The sequence below is a fragment of the Microcaecilia unicolor genome, chromosome 6 (assembly GCF_901765095.1).
Source record: "Microcaecilia unicolor chromosome 6, aMicUni1.1, whole genome shotgun sequence".
Taxonomy (NCBI): domain Eukaryota; kingdom Metazoa; phylum Chordata; class Amphibia; order Gymnophiona; family Siphonopidae; genus Microcaecilia; species Microcaecilia unicolor.
In genome coordinates, this window is record NC_044036.1 from 89660165 (window position 1) to 89675712 (window position 15548).

A 15548-nucleotide genomic window follows, 5' to 3' on the forward strand; every position below is an offset into this window, starting at 1 on the left:
GTAACCAAACTAGCTTCCTCGCTTACAACGGACTAGATAGGCTGAGTTCCACTCCTGTCTTTTAAACCTTCTCGGGCAGCTTTCTCCCTTCCTTCCTTCCGCCCGCTCTCTCCCATCTGCGAGGTCACTCGTTTTTAAAGCCCTGAGGCGTTTTCCCTCCGAGTCCGACACCGGCGATTCACATAGCCAGCCTTCTGCCAGGCAGCAGCATCGGAGCCTCTCCTCCTCAGTCCTCAGGCTCGTCCCGCCTCCTCCAATGCAACTTCCGGTCTTCCGCAGAGGTGGGAGGCGTCTGAGGGAGAGGCCTCGAGCTGGCAGAAGGCTGGCTATGTGAATCGCCGGTGTCGGAGGGAGAACGTCTCAGGGCTCTTTAAAAACGAGAGACCACGCGGATGGGAGAGAGCGGGCGGAAGAGACAGGACTCGGAATAGGTGGAAGACTGGAGCGGGAGGGGGGAAAAGCCAGAAAAAGCTATTGGCACTGCAGGCATTTGGCGCTTAGGCGCCATCTCTTCTGAAAATCTGTTTGGGGGAGCGACCGCGGCGCCCAGCCCCCCCCCTCCCCCTCCCTACGCCACCGTCCAGGAGTCCTGCTGTTACCGAGCTGGGTCGGGAAGGGTATTTGCGAGCTCCCGAGAGCTCGAGACCTGGACTCGTTTTCTACTAAGTGGATGAGGATGATGGATCACTCTCCGGGCGTGGATTCCTTACCTGGTGCCCAGAACAACTTTCATGGGTTTTCGGGGTTGGAGCAGGACTCGATGCCGGACGATCTGGATTCATCTCCGCTTGGTGGATCTTTGGACCGCATCCTCCTGGAGTCTGTCTGCCAGCAGCAAGGCTGGCTCCGAGTGCATGGTAAGTACCAGAGCCCCGTTCACGCTTTTATGTGTCTCGGTCTTTGGGAAACTGGGTCTTGCACACCAGTTTTCTATTTTTCTTCTCTATGTCTTTTTGGATAAAGTTTGGAACTAAATGGTTTTCATGGGGGTCACATGCATTATCTTTCTTGCTGTATTTGCAAGAGTTGAAAGAAGTCAAGGGTAACAAGTTTCCAGGATGCTAGGATCAGTCCTATGGAGATAACAGTTTTACTAGTTATTTGTTAGTTGTGTAGAGCTCTTTCTTTCTTGTTAAGTGATATGCATTTGGTTACTTTTGAGGGTGAAGTTGACAATTTTGGTGAATTGAGGTATTGTGGTTGTCAAGTTGGTGCACAGAGTTAAGGGCCAGCAAATAAATTGTAGTGATGTCTTATTACTTGGTACTTCTTTGTTTATTATCTTTAGGTCTATAAAAAGATTAATTAGGTAGATTTCAGGAAAACCTCAGAAATTCTGGCGTGATTTGCCTGCATTCTTTCATACTATCACTTCTTTTATTCGGTTTAAGAGAGAGAGAGAGAACTTAAAAATGATTATTTTTAGAGAAGTATGGACTTGAGATCCATTAATTGCTGTATTTTCTCAGACTAGCATATTATTTTAGGTTTTTATTTAATTTTTGTTTTTACTGTATGTGAATTGTTAATTAGTATGCATGTTTTTTTTTTTGTAACCTGTGGATGGACTGTGGATGGAGCGGGATATAAATGTGTAAAATAATTTATTGTGAGGAATGGACCTTAGGATCTGCTGGGTAATTTTTAGTTATCAGAATTGGCTACTGTCAAAGACTGGATGCTGGGCTCCATTCTGACTTCAGCATGGCAAGTTATATTTTCTTATGTCAGGGGAAATAATTGCACACAATACAGTAAGCATATTATTTAATAATGAAATTTGCTATGTTATTAAAATATTGGAAGGTAAAATAAAGTGCTTTATTAACATGTCATTTGGCCTTCTCACTTGCGGATGTGAATGATATTTAATATTCTAAGTATTTATGCATATTTACATAAGAGTTGCCTAGTCTGGAAAATCAGGTGTTCGGAACAATGCAGAACAAGTATATAGTTTCCTTTTGTCCTTTGTATGTTAGAAGATGTGACAAAATACTTGTGTTTTATTATTTAAAAATATAAACTTATTTCCATGGAATTTCTTTAACTAGATTTAGAGGAAGTTGGATTTCCTTAGTTTGGCAGCAATTTTTTTTTGTATTAAATGTCTGTATCAAATTACTTAGATAAGACCTTTTGTCTAGCCCAAACAAGAATAGCTTCTGCTTCTGATGTTTATTGCTGTCTTGCATACAAACATCATAGTTACCAACAGCTTGTTTCTATGATGTTTTTTGATTGTTCTGTTTAGGTATTGTATATTTGTTATGCTATAGTGCAAATTTTCAAAGCACGTAGGCTTACAAAGTTATGTGGAGGTGTGTTTTCAAAGCACTTAGACTTAAAAGCTTACATAGGTAACCTTTGAGAGGTGTGGTAGCCGTGTTAGTCCACTTTTAAAGGTAATCAATAGAAATAAAACATGGAAAAGAAAATAAGATGATACCTTTTTTATTGGACATAACAATACATTTCTTGATTAGCTTTCGAAGGTTGCCCTTCTCAGATCGGAAATAAGCAAATGTTGGTAGATGACATTATATGCAAGTGAAACATCAAAGCATTCCAGTGACAGGATGGGGGTGGATAGGTGAGAGACAGGAAGAGTCAGGTGGATGAGGGACAGGGAGGTATGCATGGAGACAGGAGGGTGACAAAGCAGTACAATTTTATGGTTTATAATGGGCTAGAAAACCCAGATCTTTGTTAAGTCCTGTCTGGTGGGTGTTAAAATATTTAATCATTCTGACTTCAAAGGTCTTAATGTTCTTGTATTGTTTTAAAGTTCCCTTTAAGGATTCTTACCATGAGTGGGAAAGCATGGGGTACAAATGTAACAAAAAAAAGAAATCACTGCTACAGTGTTCTGGTTTTGTAAAGTGCTGCCCCACAGGCGTGACATCTTTATTGGTACTAGCATTTTTCATGTGATGTCTATATAAATTAAATCTCTTCTTTAGCATCTGACTGCATTCACAAAGGAAAAATATTCAACATTAAGGAATCTTTCACGTGTTCATCTTCCAACGTGGTATATATCATTCAGTGTAAAAAATGCAACGAAGGCTGCTACATTGGAGAAACAAGTCAGATGCTAAAGAAGAGATTTAATTTACAAAGACACCATATGAAAAATGCTAGTACCAATAAAGATGTCACGCCTGTGGGGCAGCACTACACATACTATACCATTTCATTACAAATAGCAGGGTGGGGTTCAGAGGAGTTTGATCATTTTATTTTTTTAAATATTAGTATGAAATTCTTAAATGTACAATAAGTTTATTGGCATAACAGTATCATATAGAACCATGTGAAGGCTAGCCCAGTATTCTACTTTCAGGACCATAACAAGTTACAGTAGAGATGGGCTATGCCATTTGGTTACAGCATTCTCTTCCTGGTATGGCTACAGTGGTACTACTGCTGGCCTTTCTATACATTAGAAGCCCCTAGAGAGCTGAAGATTTCTTTACAGAAGTAGTGTATGTGTTTTGGGCCTAGTTTTGGGCCTAGTTGAGTTTGTGTCTTTTTATGTGAAGCCTCCCTTGAGTTTTGTGTTGATATGCAGTACATAAGTACATAAGTAGTGCCATACTGGGAAAGACCAAAGGTCCATCTAGCCCAGCATCCTGTCACCGACAGTGGCCAATCCAGGTCAAGGGCACCTGGCACGCTCCCCAAGCTATACCTAAAAATGCGGAATTTTTCCAAGTCCATTTAATAGCGGTCTATGGACTTGTCCTTTAGGAATCTATCTAACCCCTTTTTAAACTCCGTCAAGCTAACCGCCCGTACCACGTTCTCCGGCAACGAATTCCAGAGTCTAATTACACGTTGGGTGAAGAAAATTTTCTCCGATTCGTTTTAAATTTACCACACTGTAGCTTCAACTCATGCCCTCTAGTCCTAGTATTTTTGGATAGCGTGAACAGTCGCTTCACATCCACCCGATCCATTCCACTCATTATTTTATACACTTCTATCATATCTCCCCTCAGCCGTCTCTTCTCCAAGCTGAAAAGCCCTAGCCTTCTCAGCCTCTCTTCATAGGAAAGTCGTCCCATCCCCACTATCATTTTCGTCGCCCTTCGCTGTACCTTTTCCAATTCTACTATATCTTTTTTGAGATACGGAGACCAGTACTGAACACAATACTCCAGGTGCGGTCGCACCATGGAGCGATACAACAGTATGAAATGAATGTAAAGAACAGAAGTTTTACCCACCCTTTTGCCTGATATTTAATTAAGGAATGGAAAAGAAGCTTGACCCTCAAACAGAATCTTGACTGCTGGAGGAGGTACTGTATACTATATTAATCATTTTGAGAAAATCTGTGTGAAAGTGGATCCCAAAAAGGAGAGACTGTGTGTGTTTTTATTGAGAATAGGTTTGCCCTGATAAAGGAACCCTTTGTCCCCCAAAAGACTGATCATTTGTGCCTGTGATCTCTTTCAATAATAGAGTATGGAGCATTACAGTATTCATTGATGTACAAGCTCAGGACAGAAAGACTACCTCAAAGTAGTAAGTGGGTAATTCTGTGAAGGTCACCTAAAGTTAGGCACCTAAAACATATGCACTAAGCACAAATTCTAAAACAGCAATGATGCACATAATTGGCATTATAGGATACTTGCCTAAGTCTCTGAATTTATGTTTTTAAGTTTAGGCATGATGACTTCTGTCAAATGCTGGTGTAAATGCTTGCTCCTAAATGCTCTCCAATTACGCTCATAACTGACAATACTCAGAGAGCTTAAGACGTAACTGCTTGGAATGCTCCTATCCCACCCATGCCCCGCCCACATCCCTCCCCCTCCGGCAGAAGAAAGGAGGTATTGATACCCCTCTACAAGTCGTTGGTGAGGCCCCACTTTGAGTATTGTGTTCAGTTTTGGAGGCCGTATCTTGCTAAAGATGTAAAAAGACTAGAAGCAGTGTAAAGAAAAGCTACAAAAATGGTATGGGATTTGTGTTGCAAACTGTGTATGAGGAGAGATTTGCCGACCTGAACATGTATACCTTGGAGGAAAGGAGAAACAGGGGTGACATGATACAGACGTTCAAATGTTTGAAAGGTATTAATACGCAAACGAACCTTTTTCCGGAGACGGGAAGGTGGTAGAACTAGAGGACATGAATTGAGGTTAAAGGGGGGCAGACTCAGGAGTAATGTCAGGAAGTATTTTTTCACGAAAAGGGTGGTAGATATGTGGAATACCCTCCTGCGGGAGGTGGTGGTGGAGATGAAAACGGTAATGGAATTCAAACATGCATGGGATAAACACAAAGGAATCCTGTTTAGAAGGAATGGATCTTGGAATCTTAGCGGAGATTGAGTGGCGTTGCTGGTAATTGCCCAGCACCGGTTTTGCTTCCCAGACTTCTATGGTCTACGCCCTGACCATAACTGAATAGATATGGATGGTCTGGAGTGTAAATTTTAAGGGGCTTTGATGTTAGCTTCAGACCTTTTAGTACAAGAACAGTGCTGGGCAGACTTTTACAGTTTGTGCCCTGAGAAAGGCAAGGACAAATCAAACTCGGGTATACATATAAAGTATCACATACCATGTAAAATGAGTTTATCTTGTTGAGCAGACTGGATGGACCATTCAGGTTTTTATCTGCCATCATTTACTGTGTATAATTGGTTGTTAGTGCCAATTCTCACCTTATTAATCAACTTAAAAATAACTACCAGTATTCTAGAAACTATGCTTGAACTTTTTGAATCAAGCGTGAAACCTATGTGCAGGATTATAAAATTAGAGGATTATTTTGTTGGACATATTTTCAGCAAAGAGAGCACCTCATATTTGTGTCCGAGTGATTGTTTTGAGGGACTTGAAGGGATAACTCTCTCTCCAGAGAAAAGCCGCTTCCTGGATAAGAGTGTGTATTCTTTGAGTGGAGGGGAGAGGACTGGGAGATATAAATGTTTTCTGGGGGCTCTGGAGTGTGACTCCGTCAATGCGACAACCCCGACACCCGCTTACACTTATTAACTGAAACTACTTTTTATGTTGGGGGAGGAGTAAATAGTAATGCAATATATCATGAAAATAGGCCAGAATTGTATGTCTTCCACAAGTCAATTGTGGTATTTGTAATTGAAGAACTGTTGCACCCAAGGTGGTGATAGGATGTAAAAATGAGGACAACAGCTGCAGGGCGGTCAACTGAGGCCAAACATAGCACTACATGAATGAATGGGTCTCCTCATGATTTACCATTCCTATCCAAGATAAGATAAAGTATTTTAGCTGGCACTGCTTTAAAATGTGAAATTTAAGAACTTGCAAAATATTATTTTCAAAATAAGTAAGCTTTATACAATCAATAAATCCACATTTCTGAGTATGGGCCATGATCTCTCTCTCACTCACTCTCTCCTTTATATTGTATGATATTTGATCACTCATTTCCTGATGATTATTAATCAGTTATTTATAAATTGTTCTCAAAAGGCTGTATAGAGCATAACAATATGGTTTATAATATGAGCATTATCAGTCTATCTACTATTGTGAAGAGGGCAGTTAAGGACTGAAATTTATATTTAGTGTATTACAAATGCAGGACAAGGAACAGGGGAATCCATTTGCAGGGCATACAACGTGAGATATCAACTGAATGTACTATGTATCAGAACAAGCACATTTAATTTTTAATGTTACAGAGTACTGTAAAACAAGTCTCAGTGATGAAACTGCATGCTATATTTTGATATAATGTAGAGAGGTGTGGTAGCCGTGTTAGTCCACTTTTAAAGGTAATCAATAGAAATAAAATAAGGAAAAGAAAATAAGATGATACCTTTTTTTTTATTGGACATAACTTAATACATTTCTTGATTAGCTTTCGAAGGCTGCCCTTCGTCAGATCAGAAATCCAATAAAAAAGGTATCATCTTATTTTCTTTTCCTTGATATAATGTGAAAGCAGCTCACTGCGAAAGGCTTTAGCATTTTAACTTTTTTTCCCATTGGCACAAAATGAGAGAAAAACCTTAGTACATATTCCATTTGGACAAAGACATCTCTTAGGACTGACAAGTTTTATTCTGATTTAAGTTTTTTTTTTTTTGTTTGTTTAGCATAATGAGATTGTTGGACATTATTGCATAGTCACAGCTAGTATGTGTGAAGCATATCAAACCTTGAAGAACGCCATTTTTATACCTCTGATATATATATTTCAGATCCAAGCTATCTAGGTATGTGTAACTTGTGTACAGAAAGCAGGGCAAGGTGTCTCTGCATTTTTTTTTACAAGCAGTGAAGTCATTAAGGCATACTTTGAGCTGATGGTAGCTGCCAGTGTGTTCACATCTATCTGATCATGAATTAAATATAAATGTGTGGAGTATTAGCAACTGGTATTACATTTGTATTAACATCTTAAATTACAAAGGATATTTTACATATCCATAGTACCCCCACTAAAAATGATGCATAAACATTGAATACTTAATAGAGCTTTTTAAACTTATTTAATTATATATTGCTGCTTTTACTCCTTTTAGGTGTGTGCACTACATGTTTTGTGGTGTTCCTTGTGTTGCTTAAAATGCATCGTAACCTTGATGATTGAGGAAAGCTTGGTAAAGGGATTAGAGAAGGTCAAGTAAAATTGTCAGGAAAAAGAGGTCTGTGAAGTCTCAGGACTTGACACATTAGCAACTGAATTTTGTAAGTTGTTGCTAGGCAACTTGTTCATTTCAAGACAAAAATCTTTAGTAGTTTGCCAGCTGGTCAGACTTTGCCCTATCTGTGATAGAGACTTGGATCACTAATCCCCATGGAGGATAAGGATAAAACTAATTGTAGTTCTTATCATCTGTTTTAAATTTTAAACATAGTATAGGCAAAAATCATGGCTGTTAAGACTGTTTGAATTCCTACTGACATTTTATACATAAGGACCAAGCTGGTTTCATTCCTTTTAAAAGTAAGTTGACTGTGTGAAAATAGATCTGACAAACTATGCTGATGTGACAGCCTTAGAATGATGTTGGCATTCCTTAGCACTGTGACAGTCTACCAGCAGGTGGAGATAGAGAACACTGAACATAATTTTATAGGATGGGTATGTGCCTTGGTTAGTCAATCAATATATTTCTGTCACTATCAGGCAGTGGAGAGTCTGTCGCAGGCTCCTGGTTTAATCTGTGTTGTGGCTCCTGTTCAGGGTTTCCTGGTTCAGTAGAGCCTGGATGTGCTTTAGGGGGTACACCTGGTGGTGCCAGGTCCCACCCTATCCAGCCACTGTTTGCCTGTTTGTAGAGTTATAGCACACAAAAGATTCCCTTGATAGAGAATTACAGGCAAAACGGGACCCTGTTGGACATACAGAAGTGTGCTAATATTTTTAAATGGCAACAATGTTGAAGGTTTTTATGAAAATGAAAAAATGATAAAAGTACATAAATCAAATAAAGGGAAGAGAACAAATGAATAATATGGAGGTTTTTTGAGCCGATGATGTGTAATTCTGCTGTTTGCTAAAGCAAGATAAGCACCACAGACATACAGAAGCTTTTCCTTCCATTTTGTTTTTTTTCTCCCTTCCATTTATTAACATGACAGATTGAGTTCACATTTAATATTGGCTGTGTACAGTGTTTTTTTTGTCTAGACGTTCTTCTAATTAGGTAATATTACTATATGCGCTGAGTTCTGGGATGGGTCAAGCTGAGTATCCCTCAAGGCCAGCGTACATACATTGCAGAAGGTGAGGTATTACGTTGTATAATATCTTATAGAATTTGGGATCTAGCCCATCTGGCCCAGGGTATCTGTTAATAGCCATATAGATTCCTCCCTAGATATTGGTACACTCAAGGTCTCAAATTGGGAAGACATTAGGGATGGTAGTTACAGTCCCTCAAATAATGCAGATCGGGCTGCTTCATGTCCCGGTTGTTTAGAATATAGGAACATAAAAATTAACAAATTGCTTGGAAATGTTGGTGTGAAAAATATGAATAGCTCTTAGGTCTTTAAGTCTGTTGGTCAGCTGTAAAGCTCTCTTTCCCTTCTTTTCTTTGAGACAGTATATGCCAAAATATGGCCTCTCATAACAGATTTTGCTGTAATCCGTAAAGTAACTGGGCCAGTGTCAACTGTCATTTATGGTCATATATTCTTGCCACTTACGTCGTATGTAGGCATGGAACTCAGGATCCTGATATAAACTTGGTGACATAAGCCACATGCTTTCATTATTAGAACGAATAAAATGTAAATCACGCATTACTAATGCATGATCAGACAATTTTGGAGCCTTAATATCAGCTATGTTGAACTTTAGAAAAGAGGGATTCAGAAATCAGCAAGTAATCTAATCTAGAATATATGCTATGAGGGTGGGAATAAAATGTGTATTCCAAATCATCAGAGTGGAGTGACCTCCATACAGCAAGCAGTCCCAAGTCCTTCATTAAAAAAATTAACCCCCCTATTTGCAACGTCCCTTGGTGGCTGTTGGAGATTTGCAATCCAAGTAATATTAAAATCGCTTCCTAGCATGATTTGGTACCCAGCAAAACTTGATAATCTGGACAGCAAGAAGGAGGAAAAATTTATGGTAATAACCATTAGGACTGTTAACATTTCCTAATAAGATGTGTCCCCATAATTCCCTGCTATAATGGGGAGAAGCTGCGGCCGACAGATCACAAAATGGCTACTAAGCGCAGTCCTTCTGCTACCTAGGTGGGCTTGGCTTGGGTGTCTGAAATAACGGCTGAGGTAACTGCAGCAATTGAGGCCACCCTAGATTAAAAAAAAAATTGCAGCAGAACTATGATCAACGAAAGAAGCACATGAATGATAGGATAATGTGTGCTTGGAGTTGGATGCTGGACTGCAAAGAACGTCTGATCTGGAGGACCGTACTGCCACAATGTTGGAGACTCGAACCACGTTCAAGCAGAGGGTTCTGGATTTGGAGGCAAAGTTGGATGATTTAGAGAATTGCAGCAGAAGAAACACTCTGCATTTGGTTGGCTTCTGGGTAAGGACTTGCTTAGCTTTCTGGAAACCTTGATTCCCAGACTTTGAATCTGGGAGATTGGCTAAAAAACTTTGTGGAACACACTCATTGGGTGGGGCCAGTGTGACAGGCCTTTAACAGGCTGCGAGTGGTGATTTAAAGTCGAACTTTGCACATAAACAATATATTCTGGCTGCCATCTGCAAGGGGCAAAAACTGTCCTACCACAACTCTCCCAAACTTTGCTTTCAAGATTATTCGCAACCTGTGCAAGAATTGTGTTAAGACTTTTACCCCGATTTGCCCTCCTCTACCCAGCTAAATTGCTAGTTACACATGATGGATGCACTCAGCTGTTTGAGAGGGTAGTAGATGCTCATCTGCAGACCTTGGAAGCTATACCTACATAGTATCAGCTTTTCGGTCAGTAGTTAAGTGCTTCAGTTTGAGTCATCTCTATTTGATGCCAGTGTTCGTGGATATCATTTGGAGCAAACCTTGGTGGGACCTGCAGTAGTATGCTATTGCTTAGAGGTGGATATCGAATCCTGCTAACATTGGAACCTCACGTTGAGGACTCTGGCTACCAGTTGTGATTTTTAGCCTTTTAGAAGTATTCCATACAGGATGCTTGGTTTTTGTGTTGCTATAACAGCTCTGGGCTATTTTTCAACTTTATGACTTATTTACAGGGTACCAAATTTTGCAGGCACCCACACAGTCTAGGTTATCTTGGTGGAGTGGTAATTGGCATTTGGGGGCAAAGGAGGGGGGTTAGGGTGACATTTAATGACAAGACCCATTCAGTGATGAGTTTGGGGTATTTTGGGGATATAGGGGGTTTCATTGGGAGGAAGGGTATATTGGGGGGAAGCTTTGCATCTGTGGGGAGGACGGTTATCAAGAGTTGGGATGGAGAATGGAGGGAAGCATTATCAATATTGCCTGGGTTTGTCTTTTGGGTGCTGGGAATTTTTATTATTAATTTGGAGAGTACTGTGGCTCTTTAGGGGATGTAGGGGGCTGGGATAACAGCTTCGGAACCAATTGATACATCGTTTGTTACAGGTCAATCATTTATTGTGTTATTAGATAATGGTTTTGAAGTTTTTTCTTGGAATGTTGGGGGTATTGCTTCTCCTGTTAAGAGAGAGAAAATGTTGCATAGTTTGCACCGTAGAGGTGCTTCCATAGCAAGAGATGTTACAAGAGATGCACCTAAAATCGACTGAGATTATATTGAGGCCCCTACACAAGGGAAGAGAGCAGGTGTTATTGTATTGTTTCATAAAAACTTAGATGTTGAGAAAAAGGTGGTCTGTGTGGATCCAAAGGGTCGGTTACAGTAAAAAAAACTTTTCTGCACTCTAATCTGATACTGCCTATCTCTCGCCAAATGATCCTTCCTTAGTGTCCCTCCGGACCGGTCCAGGAACTGACTGGTGGGTTGTGCATTCCTTCCAGCAGGTGGAGACTGAGAACTCTGACTCTAGAGAGCCAATAAGAGCCCTGGCCAACTAGCCTTAGATTCAGTATTCTCAGTCTCCAGCAGGTGGAAGCAGTCTCCTGTCGCTGTATCTTTTGGGGCTTTTCTAGTTTAAAATTAAAAAAAAAAAAAGAAGAGGAAGTTGTATATAGATAATAGCAGGGCAGAGGCTGTGTTCTTTTCTCTGTGCCCCCGTGGTTTAGGGTTCTGGTGACTGGGTGCAATGCACACTTCAGTCAGCCTTGGGGTGCTACATCCGGGCCCCTCCCCCATTATCCCTCCTGTGGTCCCCTGGTGTTCTTACAGTTTAGGCTGGGTAGAGCTCAGTCTCTTTGGCGGGAGAGTACTGTAACTTCAGGAGAGGCAGTCGTTTAGTAAAAAAAAAAAAGAAAAAAATTGTTGCTCAGAGAATGGCACAGCAGCTCTGGTGGTGCGCAATTCGGCTGCTTTAGGGAGAGACCTTTCGGGCGGTCAGCATCGGGTCGCGTGCTCATTTTGGCGAGAATGGCAGCCATTTTGTCAGCGTCAACCTCTTCATCTTCTTTAATTCAGGCAGCTGGGCAGTCTGCTGCAGTGCTTCCCTCTTCAGGAGGGAGGTTTCCCTCCAGAATTTGTCATTCAAATGTACCAGGTTTCTCTTTGCTACCTTCTGTTCCTTCGGATGCTGCTACACCCAGACAGTGTATTCCTGCTAAAAGAGTTAGAGAATCCGGGTGTCTTGAGGAAGATCAGGCTTCAGATCAGGATTTGGAAATGCCCGCTTTGGAAGCCGATACTTTGCATTTTGAAGAAGATCAGTCCGTAGTTCCTGAAGTGCGCAAGGTTGATTTGCTAGTTAAGGGAATTAGGCGTCCTGGGAAAACTTTTCCTGTGCACCAGGACATTATGGATATCATCCAGGGTCAGTGCGATTTCCTGGATTCTCCCTTTAGGCTAGCAATATCCATGGTGCACCTTTATAAACAGTTCCAGATGTTGATAAATCTCTTCTGAATGTGCCTGTGGTGGATGCAGTAGTGTCTGCGGTCACTAAGCGCAATACAGTTCCAGTAGATGGTGGTATGGCTCTTCTGGACATTCAGGATCGTAGGGTGGAGGCCCTCTTAAAAAGTTGTTTTGACATCTCCTCTCTGGCTGTGCAGGCAGCTATTTGTGGCTCTTTGGTAGGTAGAGCATGCTTTCGGTTGGCTGAGCGAGTTTTGGACAAGTCTTCCAATGATTTGTCTTCAATTGACACAGAGGTGACCAAGATTGAGACGGGCTCTGCTTTTTTAGCAGATGCTTTGTATGACTTATTGAGGGCATCGTCAAAATCCATGGCCCTCACCGTGGCAGCGCGTCGTTCTCTGTGGCTACTACTACTACTACTATTTAGCATTTCTATAGCGCTACAAGGCGTACGCAGCGCTGCACAAACATAGAAGAAAGACAGTCCCTGCTCAAAGAGCTTACAATCTAATAGACAAAAAAAAAAAATAAAGTAAGCAAATCAAATCAATTAATGTGAACGGGAAGGAAGAGAGGAGGGTAGGTGGAGGCAAGTGGTTACGAGTCAAAAGCAATGTTAAAGAGGTGGGCTTTCAGTCTAGATTTAAAGGTGGCCAAGGATGGGGCAAGACGTAGGGGCTCAGGAAGTTTATTCCAGGCGTAGGGTGCAGCGAGACAGAAGGCGCGAAGTCTGGAGTTGGCAGTAGTGGAGAAGGGAACAGATAAGAAGGATTTATCCATGGAGCGGAGTGCACGGGAAGGGGTGTAGGGAAGGACGAGTGTGGAGAGATACTGGGCAGCAGCAGAGTGAGTACATTTATAGGTTAGTAGAAGAAGTTTGAACAGGATGCGAAAATGGATAGGGAGCCAGTGAAGGGTCTTGAGGAGAGGGGTAGTATGAGTAAAGCGACCCTGGCGGAAGACGAGACGGGCAGCAGAGTTTTGAACCGACTGGAGAGGGGAGAGGTGACTAAGTGGGAGGCCAGCAAGAAGCAGATTGCAGTAGTCTAAACGAGAGGTGACAAGTGTGTGGATGAGGGTTTTGGTAGAGTGCTCGGAAAGAAAGGGGCGGATTTTACGGATGTTGTAAAGAAAGAAACGACAGGTCTTGGCAATCTGCTGGATATGAGCAGAGAAGGAGAGGGAAGAGTCAAAGATGACCCCAAGGTTTTGAGCTGAGGAGACAGGGAGAATGAGAGAGCCATCAACAGAAATAGAAAACGGGGGGGGAGCGGGGAGGTGGGTTTGGGGTGGGGGAAATGAGAAGCTCGGTTTTGGTCATATTTAATTTCAGGTGGCGTTGAGACATCCAGACAGCAATGTCAGACAAGCACGCTGAAACTTTGGTTTGGCTGAGGGGTTGGTTGGCGGATGCGGCTTCTAAGTTGAGTAAGATCCCTTTTTGAGGTTCCTTTTTGTTTGGGCCCGAGTTAGACAAACTGGTCCATAGTTTGGGAGATACCAAGGTTCCTCGTCTGCCAGAAGATCGTCCTAGAGCTCCTCAGTTCTTTTCTGGTTTTAGCCGTGGGCGAGGACGGGATTTCCGTTGTTTTCGGTCAGCCAGAGGTGTTCAGCTGCAGCGGTCTCATTTCTTCCAGAGGAACCAGTCCTTTCTCGGGTTCCGTCGAGGACTCCAGCTGCTCTTTTCAGTCTACAACCCGTCCAGCCCAATGAAGGTGCGAGGGCCTCTCCTCTGATTCCGGTGGGAACTCGTTTAGCTCTGTTCTTTCAGAGGGGGGCCCAAATTACCTCAGACCAGTGGGTTTTAGAGGTTATTCGAGAAGGGTACACTTTAGAATTTGCTCATCCTCACTCCGATGCCTTTCTAGAGTCTCTCTGCCGATCTCGTCTAAAGGCGGGAGCGGTTCGGGACATTCTGTTAAGACTTCGCCAGCTGCAGGCTGTTTGTCCAGTTCCTCCGTCAGAAGTCAGACAAGGCCGTTATTCCATTTACTTTGTAGTTCCAAAGAAGTAAGGTTTATTTCGGCCGATTCTAGATCTCAAGGCAGTCTCAATTGGGTGCTCCGGGTCCCCAGTTTTCAGATGGAAACTCTGTGCTCGGTGATAGTGCAGTCCAGACAGGACAGTTTTTGATGGCTCTGGATTTGACTGAGGCCTATCTGCATATTCCGATTCGGTCCTGGGACAGCATTTTCAGTTTCTTGCACTTCCCTTCAGTTTAGCTACAGCTCCAAGTACATTCACCAAAGTCATGGTAGTGGTCGCAGTGGCCCTCAGAAAGGAAGGCATTTTGGTTCACCCATATGTGGGCAACTGGTTGATTCGGGCAAAGTCATACCAGGAGAGTCTCAAGTCATGAATCGAGTGGTGCAGTTTCTGCAGTCCCTTGGATAGGTGGTCAACACAGCCAAGAGTCGGTTAGTGCCGTCTCAAACCCTGAAGTACTTGGATGTTTTGTTTGACACGGCGCGGGGTCGCATATTTCTTCCTCAGGTGAGGATCCTCAAGATCCAGTCTCAGGTTCAGGCCTTGTTGCGCAAGCAGGTTCCTTGTGCTCTGAGTTATTTGCAGGTATTGGGCCCCATGGCAGCAACGATAGAGGCGGTGCCTTGGGCCAGGGTGCACATGAGGTGTCTTCAGGAATCTCTCCTGTCCTGGTGGTCTCCTCAGACGAACTCATTGCACATGAGGTTGCCTCTGTGGATGCTGGTGCGCAGCAGCTTGTTTTGGTGGTTGAGGGTGTCCAGTCTGAACAAAGGCGTGCCATTGGATCCGCCAAGCTGGATAGTAATAACTACAGATGCCAGTCTCAAGGGCTGGGGTGCTCATTGCCTGGGACACTTTGCTCAAGGTCTGTGGTCTCCTCCGGAGACGGCCTTATTGATCAGCGTCCTGGAAACCAGGGCGATCAGACTAGCTCTGGAGGCATTTTCATCCCTCATAAAAGACACGTTGGTTCGCATTCTTTTGGATAATGCGACAGGGGTGGCGTATGTCAACCTGCAGGGAGGAACAAGGAGTCGGTTGTTACATCTGGAGACATTGAGTCTCATGTCATGGGCGGAAACTCATTTGGTCGCTCTCTCGGCGTCTCACGTGGCAGGAA

At 42.6% G+C, this 15548-nt stretch overlaps 1 protein-coding gene across 2 annotated transcripts in view; it reads left to right on the forward strand.

The window, feature by feature from the left end:
* The first annotated feature begins 279 nt into the window (after positions 1–279).
* RASAL2 (RAS protein activator like 2) overlaps positions 280–15548 on the forward strand; it is a 391333-nt gene continuing 376064 nt past the window's right edge. For both annotated transcript variants that reach the window (XM_030205957.1, XM_030205958.1), the window contains exon 1: positions 280–857. In XM_030205957.1, the coding sequence (XP_030061817.1) occupies positions 671–857 (187 nt within the window). In that variant the 5' untranslated portion in view covers positions 280–670. The remainder of the gene's footprint in view (positions 858–15548) is intronic.